The 16256-nt window shown below is 36.4% G+C and overlaps 1 protein-coding gene across 1 annotated transcript in view; it reads right to left on the bottom strand.

Annotated features, from left to right (window-relative positions):
- Nucleotides 1-16256, bottom strand: part of LOC126966714 (bicaudal D-related protein homolog) — a 127193-nt gene that overhangs the window by 27598 nt on the left and 83339 nt on the right. The window contains exons 3-5 of the mRNA XM_050810929.1: nucleotides 15707-15862; nucleotides 14529-14702; nucleotides 4177-4420 (exon numbers count right to left, since the gene is read on the bottom strand). Coding sequence (XP_050666886.1) covers nucleotides 4177-4420; nucleotides 14529-14702; nucleotides 15707-15862 — 574 coding nt within the window. The remainder of the gene's footprint in view (nucleotides 1-4176; nucleotides 4421-14528; nucleotides 14703-15706; nucleotides 15863-16256) is intronic.

Here is a 16256-nt window from a genome sequence, read left to right as displayed (position 1 = left end):
TTTTTAGCAGACATTTTATGTCTACTTGGCACCTCAGGGATTGCGAAATTAGCATGTAGTGTTTACCTTTTTTTTTTTAATTTTGCACAACTACCCTGTGCATGTAATGTAAATTGTAAATAGTATCAGATTTATTTATGGAAAAGGAGGACAAACGAGCTTACGGGTAACCTGGTGTTAAGTGATCACCGCCGCCCACATTCTCTTGCAACACCAGACGAATCACAGGAGCGTTGTCGCCCTTAAGATGTACGCTTTTTTTTCATGGCCATGTCGTATCATGCTTTTATATACAATAAATAATATAAAAAGAAATATTAATAATGTAAAATCGCTGGTATATGGGACAGTTAGCTGTCCCAGTGCTATTTATTTGAAAAACATACAAATTGTGAACGGTTCGCGGTCGTTGCCCCCATGTAATTCATAATGTTAGTTAAACGATAATTGTTATACGTGGAACAATTAATTTGAGAAGTCCACTGTTCGCACGAGACTTTTTGCACCAACAATTAATACCGTTATGTCTATCAGCAGTCCCGCTACAAGACAGATGCAACAACTATCAATTACGGTTGTTACTTAACCAGTTCCAGTACCGGCCACTGTTAGAGTTACGCAGATGCGTTATGAAACTGTAGAATGAATAATTACTACTACACTTAATAGTGATTTTCATTATTATAACACTAGATATAAGGGATTGCTTGTAACTAATTCTAGTAGGCTTCATAAGATACATAATAGCTTTAAGGGTAAATGTATACACTTCTACAATAAAGTCCCAGCCACTGTTCAGGCATTATCTATAAATAAATTTAAATGTTTTATAAAAAAATGGCTCTGTCGTAAATCCTATTACTCCACTGCTGAATATCTAAATTATCGGACAGCCTGGGACTAGATTGTGATTATTTTAAAGCGATAGAAATGACTGTACAATATTGTATATTTTTATTGAAAAGAGCGCAAAAAAAGAATGCTGGGAGTGTTTCTTGCGCCGCTTCTTCCATTTGTTTCCGAAGCGGTAGTAGTATCTAGTAGCTATTAGAAATGACATCAAAAAAAAATCTAAAGGAATCAATTTTGAGAAAATAAATGCCTTTTATGCCTTTAATGCCTTTTTATACTTGCTAAAACTATTGCATTTTGTTATAGCAGAACACAATATTGAATACAATGAACAAAGATGCTCGGTCCTTTCATATTATGGCATTAATTTAATGAAAATAAGGGACAAGACGAGCAGGACGTTCAGCTGATAGTAATTGATACGCCCTGACCGCATGCAGTACCGCTCAGGATTCTTGAAAAACTCAAAACGTCTGAGCGGCACTACAATTGCGCTCGTTACCTGGAGACGTAAGATGTTAAGTCTCATTTGCCCAGTAATTTCACCGGCTACGGCGCCCTTCAGAACGAAACACAGTAACGCTTACAGATTACTGCTTCACGGCAGAAATAGGCGCCGTTTTGGTACTCATAAATAGCTGGCATTCTGTGCAAAGAAGCCTCACACTGGTAAAATAGTATTATAATATATAGCAGTAGGTACATATATGTTCAGATGTTCCATCGCGAACTCGATAAAAATTTAACCATTAAACCTACCCCCATGTCTTGTCAATAATGCCGCATTTATCACGGATAGTGCTCAGAGGAGCTGTACGGGTTGATTCCAGCGGCCGAATTCCACCACCGAAAATTACGTGCATCTGTCATTCCACAACTGCGGGTTTTGCAAGAAAATTCTTGCCTCGCACAGCCACTTTGTGGAATCAATTACCGTCTGTGGTTTTCCCGAACAGATACGATTTAGCAAAAAGCATACTCCCATCTTAAAGGTCGGCAACGCATTTCTTGACACCTGTTGTTGCGGATGTCCACGGGCGGTTGCCTCACCTCTCCCCATCCCGTGAGCCTCTTGCCCTTAGCCCATAAAAAAAAAGTAGCGGGCTTAATGCCCCTTTTTTATGATAATAAGGGACGAGACGAGCAGAACGTTAAGCTGATGATAATTAAAACACCCTGCCTATTTCAATGCAGTTTCAGGATTCTTGAAACACCCAAAAATTCTGAGCGGCACTACAAATGCGCTCGTCACCTTGAGACATACGATGTTAAGTCTCATTTGTCCAGTAATTCCTAATGAGACATGACTTAAGTTTAAATCCAAGGATAAGTCATTTATTACTTAAATTATCCACTGTTATATGTATGTTACAAGCACATTATAATTTTTATTGTTTCTATTTTCCTTCTCGTTATGATTTTCGTAACCAATATTTATAGAATTATAGTCAAAAAGTCTACATGAGTAATAAAACAGCTCTCATAACGGTTACACTCCGAATGAAATAAAAAACCGTTTTGCCGTTAAGTAAAAAAATCGGTTTTAGCCGCTCTATAAATTCGTGCAATCGATGTTTTACCAGCCGACCTCTCAACATGAGCAGGCCACATCGAATATAATATTAATAAGTATTCTACTTGAGTAGGTACAATTTCATATTCTAGATCCGTGTGGTAGAGTTTACTAATGAAGATCTCATCGCATGAATAGAATATTTAAGTTATTCTTACTCTTATCGTATTATATCTTTCCTGTGTCTATGTTTAATTTTACAGTCCCTAGATGTAATCCGTGAACTTATTTGAATTGCCTTGTTTCTCGCAGGACGCATAACTATATTGGGGATCAATTCACGTTTATGTATATTATGTATTATATGCGATTATGTAAAAAATATACTATAAATAAATAATTAATATGTATTCTTCATTAGGTTAGTATAGCTCGACTTTCGTTTGGTAAATTATGATCATTTCTTTAATTTCGTTAGATAATAGAATGATTGTTTTTTATAATTTATACTAATTTTACATAACTATTTCACACATATTTTCATTCAGTATTCACCTTAAAAGGTTAATGCATTTACTAATAACACCTTTGTAACTTAGGTTGTAGCATAATTGGATGTAATTCCTCAAAAATGTTCCAAACCACAATCATACCGAAATTGAGTTAACACAAAACTGGTCACGTGATTCATATTAACGGGCTGACAAAAAATGGCAGCCCTACTGTCACTCTTTAATTGAGACATCATGACTTAGTAGCCTAACCCACATGTATGGAATACACTAATATTAATTAAACTTTAAACACGAATTACTCAAAATTTGATGTTTGTGGCTTGGAACGTTCTTCCAACTATCTTCTACTACGTCCAATATTAAGTATAATATTGTAATTAGCACTGGTAAATCTTGATAAATAAAGTGTTCGTTTATGTACATGTAAAATACGCGGTTTATCAACATTTTGCAAACGGGTGACTCAGAAAACAAGATTAGGTGAAAATTCCTTCGTCAACACGCAATCTTAATACGTCAGCAGTCGTAAATTACCATCTCAAAGAAAATTATGATAAGCAGATTGAATGTCGGCAATGAAATCGTCACTATTATAACACTTTATTTGTATACAATCTTGGGTGGATTTCGTTGGCAATCCGGGCATTTATATCGAATTTTGTTTTCCATTTTATAAAAGTAAACTTACTCCATATAAGGTGAGGGAGGTATCTACGAGTGAATGTCCTCAAAAAAGGTCAGCCAATTCGTAGATAAACCACCAAAAAGTTTTACTTTAATTCCATAGACAATAATGTTTTTCTCTAATCTAACTTCTGACAACTTGACCTCCTCTTTGTTGAGTAAGTAGTCAGCCGATTACTAACTTGTTTAATACAAACGATCAGCAAGCCAGTTGATCTTCAACAGTTGACCAGTGTGGTTGCCTTCAAATGCCATATTCGTGCATTGCATTCAAATATTAAGTGAAGTAATTGTAAATTATTTAAAATAATAAAATAAAATATATTTTTTTTAAAAACATAGAATTTTTACTTTTTAATGTATATATTTGCTTTTTACATAAGAATGTTATTTGCGCCTACAATTGAGGTAGCACTCAACTTGTATTTTTGTCTACATTTTTTTTGGATGAATTAGTGTATACTTTGTTGCAATAAATAAATAAATGAAAGCGCATATTGTGAAGAAGACATTTTATTCCACGACCTAAAAATAGAGAGAATAAGAGAGAAAAAACAGTATTTTTTGAAGGTAGCGTCTTATTTCTATTTCTTGTAATAACTTAAAGGTCACCTGAGTCATCATCATGTCCTGTGTTCAGCTGCAACGCCAGCGACCTGAGCTGCTTGAAGACTTGGATGGCCTCGTTCCTTAGCCACCCGTCTTCTTCCTCTGGTTCCGTCTCCAACTCGGAGTGCAGTGAACGCACCGCCTTGCCGCTCTCGACAGGCTCTGGGGCACCTATCCTCTCCGCTAGAGTGTCGTGGGATCTCTGCAGACGATCCAGTTCCTTTAAAGTGTTCTGGTAGAGGTGTTCCTGGAGACAAGTTTCAAGATAATTTGAGAAATCGACAAACAAACAGGCATCGAAATGATAAATTTATATATTACTAGTTGACCCGATAGACGTTGTTCTGTATATCTATACTAATATTATAAAGAGGAAAGATTTGATTGTTTGTTTGTTTGCATTGAATAGGCTCCGCAACTACTGAACTGGTTTGAATAATTCTTGTTTTTTATGAATTTGTCAATAATATTTCATAACATCAAGATTTATTTCGTAAAATATGCTCCCTGTTGTTGTAATGAAATTGTTTTACAGCAGAACTGTCAAACCGTGCGTCAATAAATTCTCTCATAGAAAATATGTCCATACAAAACAAATATCAGACGACGTGGGACACATCAAAGGAAAACAAAATTGTTGTTTTTGACCTTCCCTGGACTTCCACAACTAATTCAAGACCAAAATTTGCCAAATTGGTCCAGCTGTACTCGAGTTTTAGCGAGACTAACGAACAGCAATTCATTTTTATATATATAGATCTGACGCGCCCGAAAACCTTTAAGGCCGCGTCTCCGGCATGCTTGATGTAATTTTTTTTTATGGAAAAAGAGGAAAAACGAGCCTTCGGGTCATCTAGTGTTAAGTGATTACAGTCGCCCACATTCTTTTGCAACACCAGAGGAATCCCAGGAGCGTTGCCCGCCTTTAAAGAAGGTGTACGCGCTTTTTTTGAAGGTTTCGTATCGTCTTGAAAAAAAAATATTTTTAAGCCCCCTAATATTTTTTCAATTTTAGTGTGAAGATGCGGTTTACATAATAATCTACTTACCAAGTTTCAACAGTATAGTTCTAAAAGTTTCGGAAATAAGTGGCCGTGATATACGGACGGACAGACGTACGACGTTTACGTTATTTAAATAGTAGTAAGAAATAAATTGACCAAGCCATTACTTGCATTCAAAGTATTAATAAAGCCCTTTCAACGGTTCAAAAAGGTTTTATAATAACCTCGTTACGTAAAACAGTTCACGCTACTCACGTTCCTAATTTGAAACACAATTTGTGAAATTATTTTGATAGAAATACCATAAAGCTACAAATTCTTTCTACTCAACCAAAAATGGCCAACGTGAGTTTGAAATCTTGACTGATGTGGTGTTTTTTGTCAGCCGCCGAAATGTATTCTTAATCCATAAAGTAAAATAAAAGTAAGTATTTTTTATGCGTGACGCATAACATAAATTATACATAATAAAATTAATAAAAATATAAAAAGATTAGGATAACCCCAATTTCAAAACTGATTTTTAGTGAGTACCGACCATGTGAGCATAATTAATTTTTTTTATGGAAAAGGAGGACTAACGAGCGTACCCGTACGCTGGTGTTAAGTGATCACCGACGCCCACATTCTTTTGCAACACCAGAGGAATCACAGGAGCGCTGCAGGCCTTTAAGGCAAGTGTACGCGCTTTTTTTGAGAGTACCCATGTCGTATCGTCCCGGAAACACCTCACAAGGAAGCTATTCGCTACGGCGCCCTTCAAACCGAAACGCAATAATGCTTACACATTACTTCTTCACAGCACAAAAAGGCGCCGCTGTGGTACCCATAATCGAGCATATGGGTTGAATAATAATATATGGGTACCCTTGCGTATATCGTCTCTCCATCAATCGGAAAGTGCGCTACGTTTTCCAACTCTCCATTCAAGAACACGTCGACCCCAGCAATTGTCTGTTCTACGGCTGATATGGCCCTGAATTCTATATATTCCGAGTCACTTTCATTGAGCCGAGTTCTGACCTCAATGATATTGAGAGTATTTTTTGTAACGACAATGGAATGTAACCTCTAGTGAAAGTTACTAATGCATCTTCGTGAGTATTAAATAAATTAACATTGAGAACTCTTGATAGATATGAAAAAATAGCTTTTTGTCCATTATAATTCGGTTGTTATGTTAATGTAAATAAAAAAGGTGGTGGTAAATGTATAAAATAGAAGAAAACATTTGACATTCATGGTGTCATTTCCTTGACCTTATTGTATATAAGAGGGGACGAAAGGGCAAGAGGCTCACGGAATGGGTAGAGGTTCAAGAGATGTGTTGCCGGTCTTTAAGGTGGGAGTATGCTCTTTTCTTGAAGGTCCCTAAGTCGTATCTGTTCAGGAAAACAGCAGCCGTTAATCGCTTCCACAAAGTGACTGTGTGAGAAAAAAAAATTCTTGCAAAAGGCGCGGTTCTTTAATGCCAGACGTCAACGTGGTGCGGGTGGTATTTATCATTTTGACGTAATGTCCGGTGATGGTATTCGGCTGCTAGTATCAACATCAACAACTACCTCCTCTGAGCAGTCCCCGTGATAGATGCAGTAGACAATGTAGAGAGAGACCACAGTTCTACGCAACGCCAAAGAATCAAGCCGATCGGAGATGACTTGATCGTCGATGATTCGAGGTGCTCTTGGTTGTATGCGGTGCAATGGAAGAAACTGGTACTGGGGAGCGCTCGCCGAGAGGTGAGAACAGTACTCCATATGAGGCAAAATTCGTGCCTTATATAATTGCAGGCGGTGGCTTATAGTGTAGTACATTGGCTGCACTAAAAGTATCGGGAATGGAATGTTTCCACTGTTCCAGTCATATTAAAATCTTTTTAATTGAAAACTCCTTGGTTTTAAAAATCGAATACGATTTATTTATTTAAAAAAAGATTCTCGGTCTTGTCACAAGGTCTTGTCAAACTTGTTTAGTCGTTGAGAAAATGGAATTGACTCGAGAAAATTCTAGAGCGATTTATTATGACATTCGATGTGGTTTAACACAAAAAGAGTGTGTTGACCGGATTATTTCTGCATTTGGTGATGAAGCCCCATCCAAAACCACAATTTATCGCTGGTTTGCTGAATTTCAACGTGGACGTGTCAAGCTCAGAGATGATCCCCGTCAAGGTCGTCCAAAAACTGCAGTCACCAAAGAAAATACAAATAGTCTTGCATGAACAATTAGTTAACGGGGTGTTGCAAAAAAAATGGTGGCCATGTTTGCCTCCAAAACCGGCCATGTTGCGACTATTCGTCTTGAGGGACAAAGAACATTAAGAGCATTAACCATGCAGAATGGTATGCTAGCATTTGTTTGCCACAGGTCGTTTCTGAACTCCATAAAGAGAACTGCAACCGCCGCATCATCCTCCATCACGACAATGCGAATTCTCACACCGCGCACAAAACAAAAGAGTTCTTAGAGGAAGAAAACATAGAATTATTAGACCATCCACCTTACAGCCCCGACCTAAGCCCTAATAATTTCTATACTTTCCCTAAAATAAAGAATAAATTGCGCGGTCAGAGATTTTCATCACCTGAAGAAGCTGTGGACGCCTACAAAACGGCCATTTTGGAGACCCCAGTTTCCGAATGGAATGGTTGCTTCAATGGTTGGTACCATCGTATGGAAAAATGTGTCAAATTTCGCAGAGAATACTTCGAAAAGCAATAAATACATTTTTAAATAGTAATGTTGTTGCACTTCCTTGGTTCCCGAAACTTTCAGTGCCGCCCTCGTACTGTCTGGCCTTACTGACTACACCAACAAACAAAATGAATAAAGTAATTTTGATTCCAATTGAAGAGCAAAATGATTGTGAGGGAAAATCGGAATAGGAATACAAAACAAAGCTGAAAAACCGCTCGAATTTGGCTACATAAACTATATCTCGTAGTTCATATCTATTCTTTTCACAAAGCCAGTACACACTACAGATTTGAAACAATTCACTATAAATAACCATAAACTGATAGTTAGATTAAATCTTCATTGGCAACGTTTCATTTTTACAGATGCAACTGGACTTACACTAATTCTTTTATTTTTGTGAAAACGGATCTTCTATTAACTGTGTATTCAATTGTCTGTGACCTTAGGTCTCAGCAGTCAGGCAATAAACCAACAAAAAGCATATTAAAATTGAATAATCCAAAAATACATTACTGACTCATTTACGTTTGAAATACACGAGGTTATTTATAATAGAGAAAAAAATAACTTTGTGACGCCAACGTACAAAACCAATAATTGAATCAGCGAGGCGTGAAAGTTTTGTTAGATGAACATTAATTTTTATCTTATATCAATAGTCGCCCTGAGATTATTAAAACAACGAGACTACATGTGAAGAAGCCTTAACGAATTAAAAAACTTGACAGACAAATTTAGACTACATTGTTACACTAATAACCATAGGATTTTTTACTAGAGAGAGACTCCTTTGCATAGGATGCCCGCTAGATTATGGCAACCACAACGGCGTCTATTTGTACCGTGAAGCAGAAACGTGTAAACATTATTGTGTTTCGGTCTGTAGCTAGTGTAATTATTGGACAAATGAGACTTAACATCGTATGTGTCAAGGTGACGAACGCAATTGTATTGCCGCTAAGAATTTTTTTGTTTTTCAGGAACATAAGCGGCACTGCATTGTTATGGGCAGGGCGTATAAAATACCATCAACTTAACGTCCTGCTCGTGCGTGTACGTCCGCTCGTGTGGATGGGTTGCAATATATTGGCTGTTATAGTTAAGGTTTAAAAATGTAAAGCTAACAGTAACGCTTACTTTAACATAGACTGCGGAATGTATAGCACCATCGTATTCCCTGGCACAGATAAAGTTAAAAATTGAAATATCAAGTCAATAACGAATATTTGTTTTGAAACTTTTGGCAGGTCGCTATTTAACACTAACAATAGCTTTAACCGGCGGAGGTTGGACGGTTTCGGCTAACCACTGTCTTGTATTAATACCACTGGACAGGCTGTTCCATATGTTTGACAGCAAATTATTTGTGCCTATTTGAAGCGCCACTCCCGAGCGTCCAGAGAACTAATTTTGACGTATAATATAAATGACTGCGAAAATACAATACTCTGCAGTATTTTTGCATTTTCAATTAATTTTGTTCGTTTTCCGTGTTATTTATACTTCAAGAATCAACGTAATAAAGCACACAATGAGATTTGTAAATAGTTTCCCACCATCTATCGATGTTTGCTGAGGTTGTCATCACTAGTTTTAGTACCGCAACTCTCGCTACATGGCCAACAGCGCCAAAATGGCAAAAATCAAACAGGCACAAAAGCACATTGACACACCAGTCCAGTCAGTATAGTAGAAGTAAGTGCGGCTAACAGTTATGACGTCACCTAAAAATTGTCAAATGCTGCAACTCATTTTTTGCCAAGCCAGTGCTTTAACATGTTTGGTATTTAATTCCCTAAAGAATTTTCACTTCAAAAGAAGCCTGCTGAGTTTCTTGTGTCCGTTCTTCTCAGGTCTGAGGCATGAATTCCTGAAAGGGTGGTAATTTCGAATTTCAATAAGTGATTTCAATGAAAAATATTTAAATTTGAATTTGCATGCAGAAAGCACTACCTACCCGCCGCATAGACCTACCCCCTTATTCATAATAGTCTGCTAACTTAAAGCATTGCTAATTCTCACTCTGTCTTCTTCTATTGACCTAAGTCGGAATGAGAAAAAACACTCCTAAGCGGCTGTTTAAAGTTAGTGGACCATTATGAATAAGGGGGTTAGAGATTAACGCTTCTTCTACCGTAAAATATTTTTACCATTAATTTATTAAAAAACGGCTTTGGCAATTAGCGAAATAGCAAATATAACACTCATAAAATGATACGCGAATTACGATATTACGAATAATTAATTAAAATGCATTACTCGACTGTATCCTCGCTTATCTAAACTCGAAAATGAATGTTGATCTTGAGTCTTGAGACAAGATTGTCGACCTTGGACGGGTTTCAATTTAGATATTCTGACACTACATTCAAATAGATCAATTTGATATAATTTTACATAATATATTTGATTAAAATCAAATCAATGTCACATAACTCATATTTTTTTTATGACAGTAAGGAACGAGACGTCCAAGACGTTCAGCTGATGGTAATTGATACACCCTGCCCATTACAATGAAGAGCCGCTCAGGATTCTTGGAAAAGTCAAAAAATCTCCTTGAAACATAAGATGTTAAGTCTCATTTGCCCAGTAATTTCACTAGCTACGGCGCCCTTCAGACCGAAGCACAATAATGTTAACACATTACTGCTTCACGGCAGAAATATAATCTAGCCGGCTTCCTGTGCAAGGAGCCTCCCACTGGAAGGCCTCCCACATTTTATTAATTTATAAAACACAAACTAAGTAAGTTATTACCTACCAAGTTAGTTAACTTCGTTATTATCACGGTTTCTAGAAAATTCGCTGTGTGAACAATTAATTCATTATCGCCGAAAATAATATAAATATCACTTTGATTAAGGATTGATCTCCGCTGCGCTCCAACTAGATACCGCACTACCCAAGAACAATAGCTTTTTTATTACGGCAACTATTAGATGCTTGTGTGCGTGACATCTTGACACACAATGCCATCTTTCTTTTGTAACATACGCTTCATGTTATTTTACATTGAAATTAATAAAATACAAAATACTTACTGATGATATGTGATCCCACTGTCTTTCTTATTTCTAGTATTATTATTTTTACAAAGTTTTACTACGCAACCCGGCATTTTCGTTTCAATTATTAGCAAAGTTTAACAGAACATGTGGCACGTCAATGTCACACATTGTTCGAGACTGGCTCGAATACGCCCCCGTGGGCGTAGTATTAGTTGCCACAATTTCTTTATTTGTCAGAAAACTTATGATTCAAATAATTTGATCAAGTTAAAATTACAAAACGAACTAAACTAACGACGAACTACAAATTCCACGTGTAAGATGTCGCGGATTATAACTAGTATGTAGAAGCGAAATAACCAGTTATTTACATCGTCAAAGATGAACACAAAGTATGTTAACATGCTAACAGCATTATAATGATGATCAAATTTTGCTAATCTAGAACACGATTTGTACATAACCAAATGTAACGCTTTGACGATTCATCATAAGTACCTATTGACGTTACAAATAACAGTAGTAGTAAAAAGACAGAAAAGAACACTAACTATGTGTTTACCAGTGGGAGGCTCCTTCGCACAGGAAGTCGGCTATGTTATGGGTACCACAACGGCGCCTATTCCTACCGTGAAGCATTAATTTGTTAACATTACTGGCGGTCTGAAGGGCGCCGTAGCTAGTGAAATTACTGGGCAAATGAGTCTTAATATCTTATGTCTCAAGGTGACGAGCGCAATTGTAGAACCGCTCAGAAGTTTTGGGTTTTTCAAGAATCCAGAGCGGCACTGCATTGTAATGGGTAGGGCGTATCAGTTACCATTAACTCAACGTCCTGCTCGTCTCGTCCCTTATTTACATAAAAAAATGTGTATGATTATTTATGATAGAATGAATGATACCTATTTATTAATTGATTTCAATTAATTAATTTAATTTATTTTGTACTGTGTGAGGGTCGCATAAAAAATATAAGATACTAGTTGACCCGACAGATGTTGTTCTGTTCATAATAAATAAATAAAATACTGTTTTTTTATGAATTTGTCAATAATATTTCATAACATCAAGAATTATTTGGGAAAATATTCTCCCTGTTGTTATAATGAAATTGTTTCACAGCAGAACTGTCAAACCGTGCGTCAATAAATTCTCTCATAGAAAATATTATGTCCATTCAAAACTTATATTGGAAATAAAAATAATTATGGGTCCCAAATCGAAATAAAAACTATTTTATCTCTCAAGTTGGACTAAACTGCACTCCATGAAGTAATCCCCATTAAAATCCGTTCATTAGTTTCTGAGTTCACTGGAAACATACATCAAGACACTGGATTTATAAACACTTACCCCCTTATTCATAATAGTTTGCTAACTTAAAGCATTGCTAATTCTCACTCTGTCTTCTTCTATCTATGAGAAAAAACACTCCTTAGCGGCTGTTTAAAGTTAGCGCACCATTATGAATAAGGGGGTCAGATATTACAACACCTCAAGTAGTGGCCGAAGAAACCTATAATACTCTTTATCTGACGACCCAAATAACCCAGTGCTAGAAGTCCAAGGTTTGAATCACGGTATGTGATATTTGTACTATTAATTATGGATATTTGAATTACTTGAATATGCGAGTCATGGATGTAAATGATTATTTAATTTAAAAAAAAACGTTTATCAAACTTATGTTCGATATTATTAATCCTTGACTGATTTCATAATTTAATTCCAAATGTCTTATGATATGACATATTACCTGAATTGACTCTATGTGTTGTATTAAATATATTATTGTTTTGCACGTTAAGTTCAGGCTATGTCTAGTTTGATATTATAATAAATAGTGAATGAATCTATGACTAGAAGATTTCAGACGGTTATATTAATGTCAAACGAATACCACCATACGTTCCTAAGTCTTAACAGTCAGATGATCTTGAGAGTTATTTCTTCTCACACTATATTTTTAGTGAGAATAACTATTTTAAATACTAAGCTTAAGCACTTTTTAAAGGTTTAAAGAGCGTGTAGTTGTAACTGTATTTTGGCGCTAAACTTCATAATGACAACTATTATTTATTTAAATGTCACCCTATATCCAAAGAAAAAACCTGGTTCAAATTAAGGTTTGAACCAGGTATTTTCAGGTTTGAATCAAAAGTTTTGATATAATGCGTTGATTGCTGCAACCAGCGAGGAACAGAATCATGTATCCCTAAAATAAACATTCAATTAGATCATATTATTATCGTTGATCACTTCTATTTTAGATTTATGTGTTTTAATGACCGAATCTATTCTTAGCTTCGTTAGCAACAGAACGTCTATAAACTTGTATTTGGGACACGACTCTTTTAGTTTATAATATTATCCGGTTTAAAAATCCGAGCAAGGCTCGTTTGCCTTGCTCGGATTTTTAAGAATGTACAAAACTTGAACAAAAAAAAACTAATAGGACATCTGGATTCGAACCGGGGTCTTCTGCTTTCCGGATTACCCAATGTCCCATCTGAGCTTAATAGCTCAAGACTGTAATCAGTCTTGTATATAGTGGCGAAATTTACCTTTATCATTAACAACGACAACGACAACAACAAACACGGATAAAACTACATTTTTATAAATTTAAACCTATTTCATTACATTTCAAAGAACTGCTCATTTAAAGATATAAGATATATAGCTAAGAGCTATATTTAGTTAAAAAGAAAACTGCTGTTTATTAGAAAGGATAAAAGAGGGCCAAATATCTTTACGCGGCAATACCGATCAATAAATGGTTTGAGTATAACAGATTTAGTTGCTGGATTTACCCGAACAAACATACAAACATTGCAAGCTAATTAAAAGCTTGTAAAACTGATCAATTTTGTGCCTGTATATCAGTTTGTCATGGTCTTTCTCAGATACGTGTGGATGTAGTAAGTTTAAATGAATATCAAAAACTGACGTCTGCAGGTCTTTAAAAAGCTGTATAAAACTCAAGCCAGCGCTATAAAAAGATACAATTAACAGTTTGGCATACGACATGTCTTTTCAGGGAGCCATATCGCGTAGTAACCCAAGGAACCGACGACATTACGACATACGTGACCATTTGTAGTTTCGCCTTAGCGTCCGTCAATCACACGCTATTTTGCTCAGAGAATAAGTGATCATTGCGGGAACACTTACTCTGCTGGATAAAGGCCTCTCATCCAACCTATTCCGGCGAACTAGACCAGATCATCGGTCCATCTTGTGGGAGGTTTACCAACACTGCGTCTTCCGGTACGTGGTCGCCATTCGAGGACTTTACTGCCTCAACGGTCATGTGTCCGTCGAACTATATATCTTGCCCACTGCTACTTGAGTTTTGCAATCGGTGACTTTGGTCTCCTCATTACTGATTTGATCACGCAGGGAAACTTCGAACATAGCCGTCTCCATTGGCCTCTGAGCGACGATCAGCTTGTGAGAATAAGTATTTGGTAAGAAATGTCAACCCCACACGTGTCAGTAGAATATTTAAGTAGGCTTTACACATAAAAGAGTACTTATAGAAGAAAAAAAATTATTTCGTACTTATTGGAGCAACATTAGGTATTTCATACCTTCGGCACTTGCCCGGTTTATTAGTCAGCTTGATCTAAAGACTAACCTGTTCCTTGAGCTGTCTCTCGAGTGCGGCGATCCTGTCGTTGGCCTCTTCGAGCTGCTGCTGCAGACTGTTCTTGTCCCTGAGGGAGACATTCATGCGACGCTCCAGATCCACCTTCTTGTCTGTCACGAGAGCCAGCTCCGCTTTAAGCGACTCCAGACTTTGTACGTGGTCCTGGTATCAAATAAGGTCAATTTTTTTATTTTTTATATTTAATTAAGTTACAACTTTAGAATGCCAAGACCACTGAGAAGATACTCGTAATATAACAACTCATAGAGTTTTAATGTAAAAAAAATATAAGAAGAAATCTTTATGAGAAGAAATGGCAAGAATAATAGGAATGAAATGGGAATGAGAAGAATTGCCACATTTTCACACAGCTCACAACATTTTACTTGATATTTATACAAAGCGATGCAATAATATAATTGAATTACTTATGATCATTTAAAAACAATAACTTACTACGACATTGTAAAGTATTTTTTTTTTTCAAAAGAGTTGAAAAGAAGCTGCTTTTAGCTCTTCTGTGAAAGTTAAACCATATTTTTAATGCATTTTTTGCGATTGACATCGAAAAGAGTTTGAAAGAATGAATTAGTGGAAATCAAAAAATATTTTATGACTTCTTTATGATACTATTACTAAAAGGCATTTATTTTCTCAAAATTGATTCCTTTAGAATCCTTTTTGATGTCATTTCTAATATACTAATACCGCTTCGGAAACTCGGAAATGGCGTTCTGAGAGACAAGAAGCGGCGCAAGAAACTCTACCAGCATTTTTTTTGCGCTCTTTTTAATCAAATATAGAATATTGTCTTGTCATTGCTAATACTATTATAGTTTAGTTTGTACTACAATATTAATTATTTTACCAAAACAAATGAAAGCTGTAATCCTAATTCGTTATGTCATATTGATCTACCGATAATGGATTTTGACTGATGTCACTAATATTTTAAATTTAGTAAATAATTAAGCATAAAAAGAGAAACAGTTTGTTATTTTTAAAGTGATATCACTCTTGGAATTAATTATGCATATTAAATGATATGATATACCAAAATTTACGACCCGTGCGTAACCGAATGGCTGGCTCAGTTGGTAAGAGCGCTCGGACGGAACTTGAGATGTGGCGGGTTCGAGCACCTTGCATAAAAGATGTCATCGTACCTGTAAGCTGGTCTTCCTCATCGAGCACTGGTCTTTGAGTCCATCCAGTTGCGCCAGCAGCTGGGCTTCTATCGCAGACGACTCCTTCAGCTGTGTTGTCAATCTGGAGTTCTGCGCCGTCAGCTCAGCTATTAAATTCGCCTTTTCTTCATCACGCTGAAAGAAATACCAACATTATTATATGCATTTAGAGTGCAACAACCAAAGTCACCGACATAGCCCAAATGATTGTGAAACTGACAGTGTCCGTAAATAAATAGCTCGTGTCAGTAAATAGCTCGACGGACAGGTGGCCGTTGAGGCAGTAGAGTTGACGAATGGCGACCACGTACCGGAAGACGAAGTGTTGATGATGACAAGATGGACCGACGACCTGTATGTATTCTTCTCTTCATACTTTATGTATTATTTTTGTAAATAGTTTATTTATGAACTTATCATGAATAAAATTAGATTTTATGAATTTAGGCATCATCATTAACCGGAAGACGTCTATTGCTGGACAAAGGCCTCCCCAACAGATCTCCATGAAGATAGGTCCTGCGCTGCC

This window comes from Leptidea sinapis, chromosome 1, assembly GCF_905404315.1.
Source record: "Leptidea sinapis chromosome 1, ilLepSina1.1, whole genome shotgun sequence".
Classification (NCBI taxonomy): domain Eukaryota; kingdom Metazoa; phylum Arthropoda; class Insecta; order Lepidoptera; family Pieridae; genus Leptidea; species Leptidea sinapis.
Note: the sequence above shows the minus strand (reverse complement) of the source record. Positions and strands in the feature narration are given on the sequence as shown.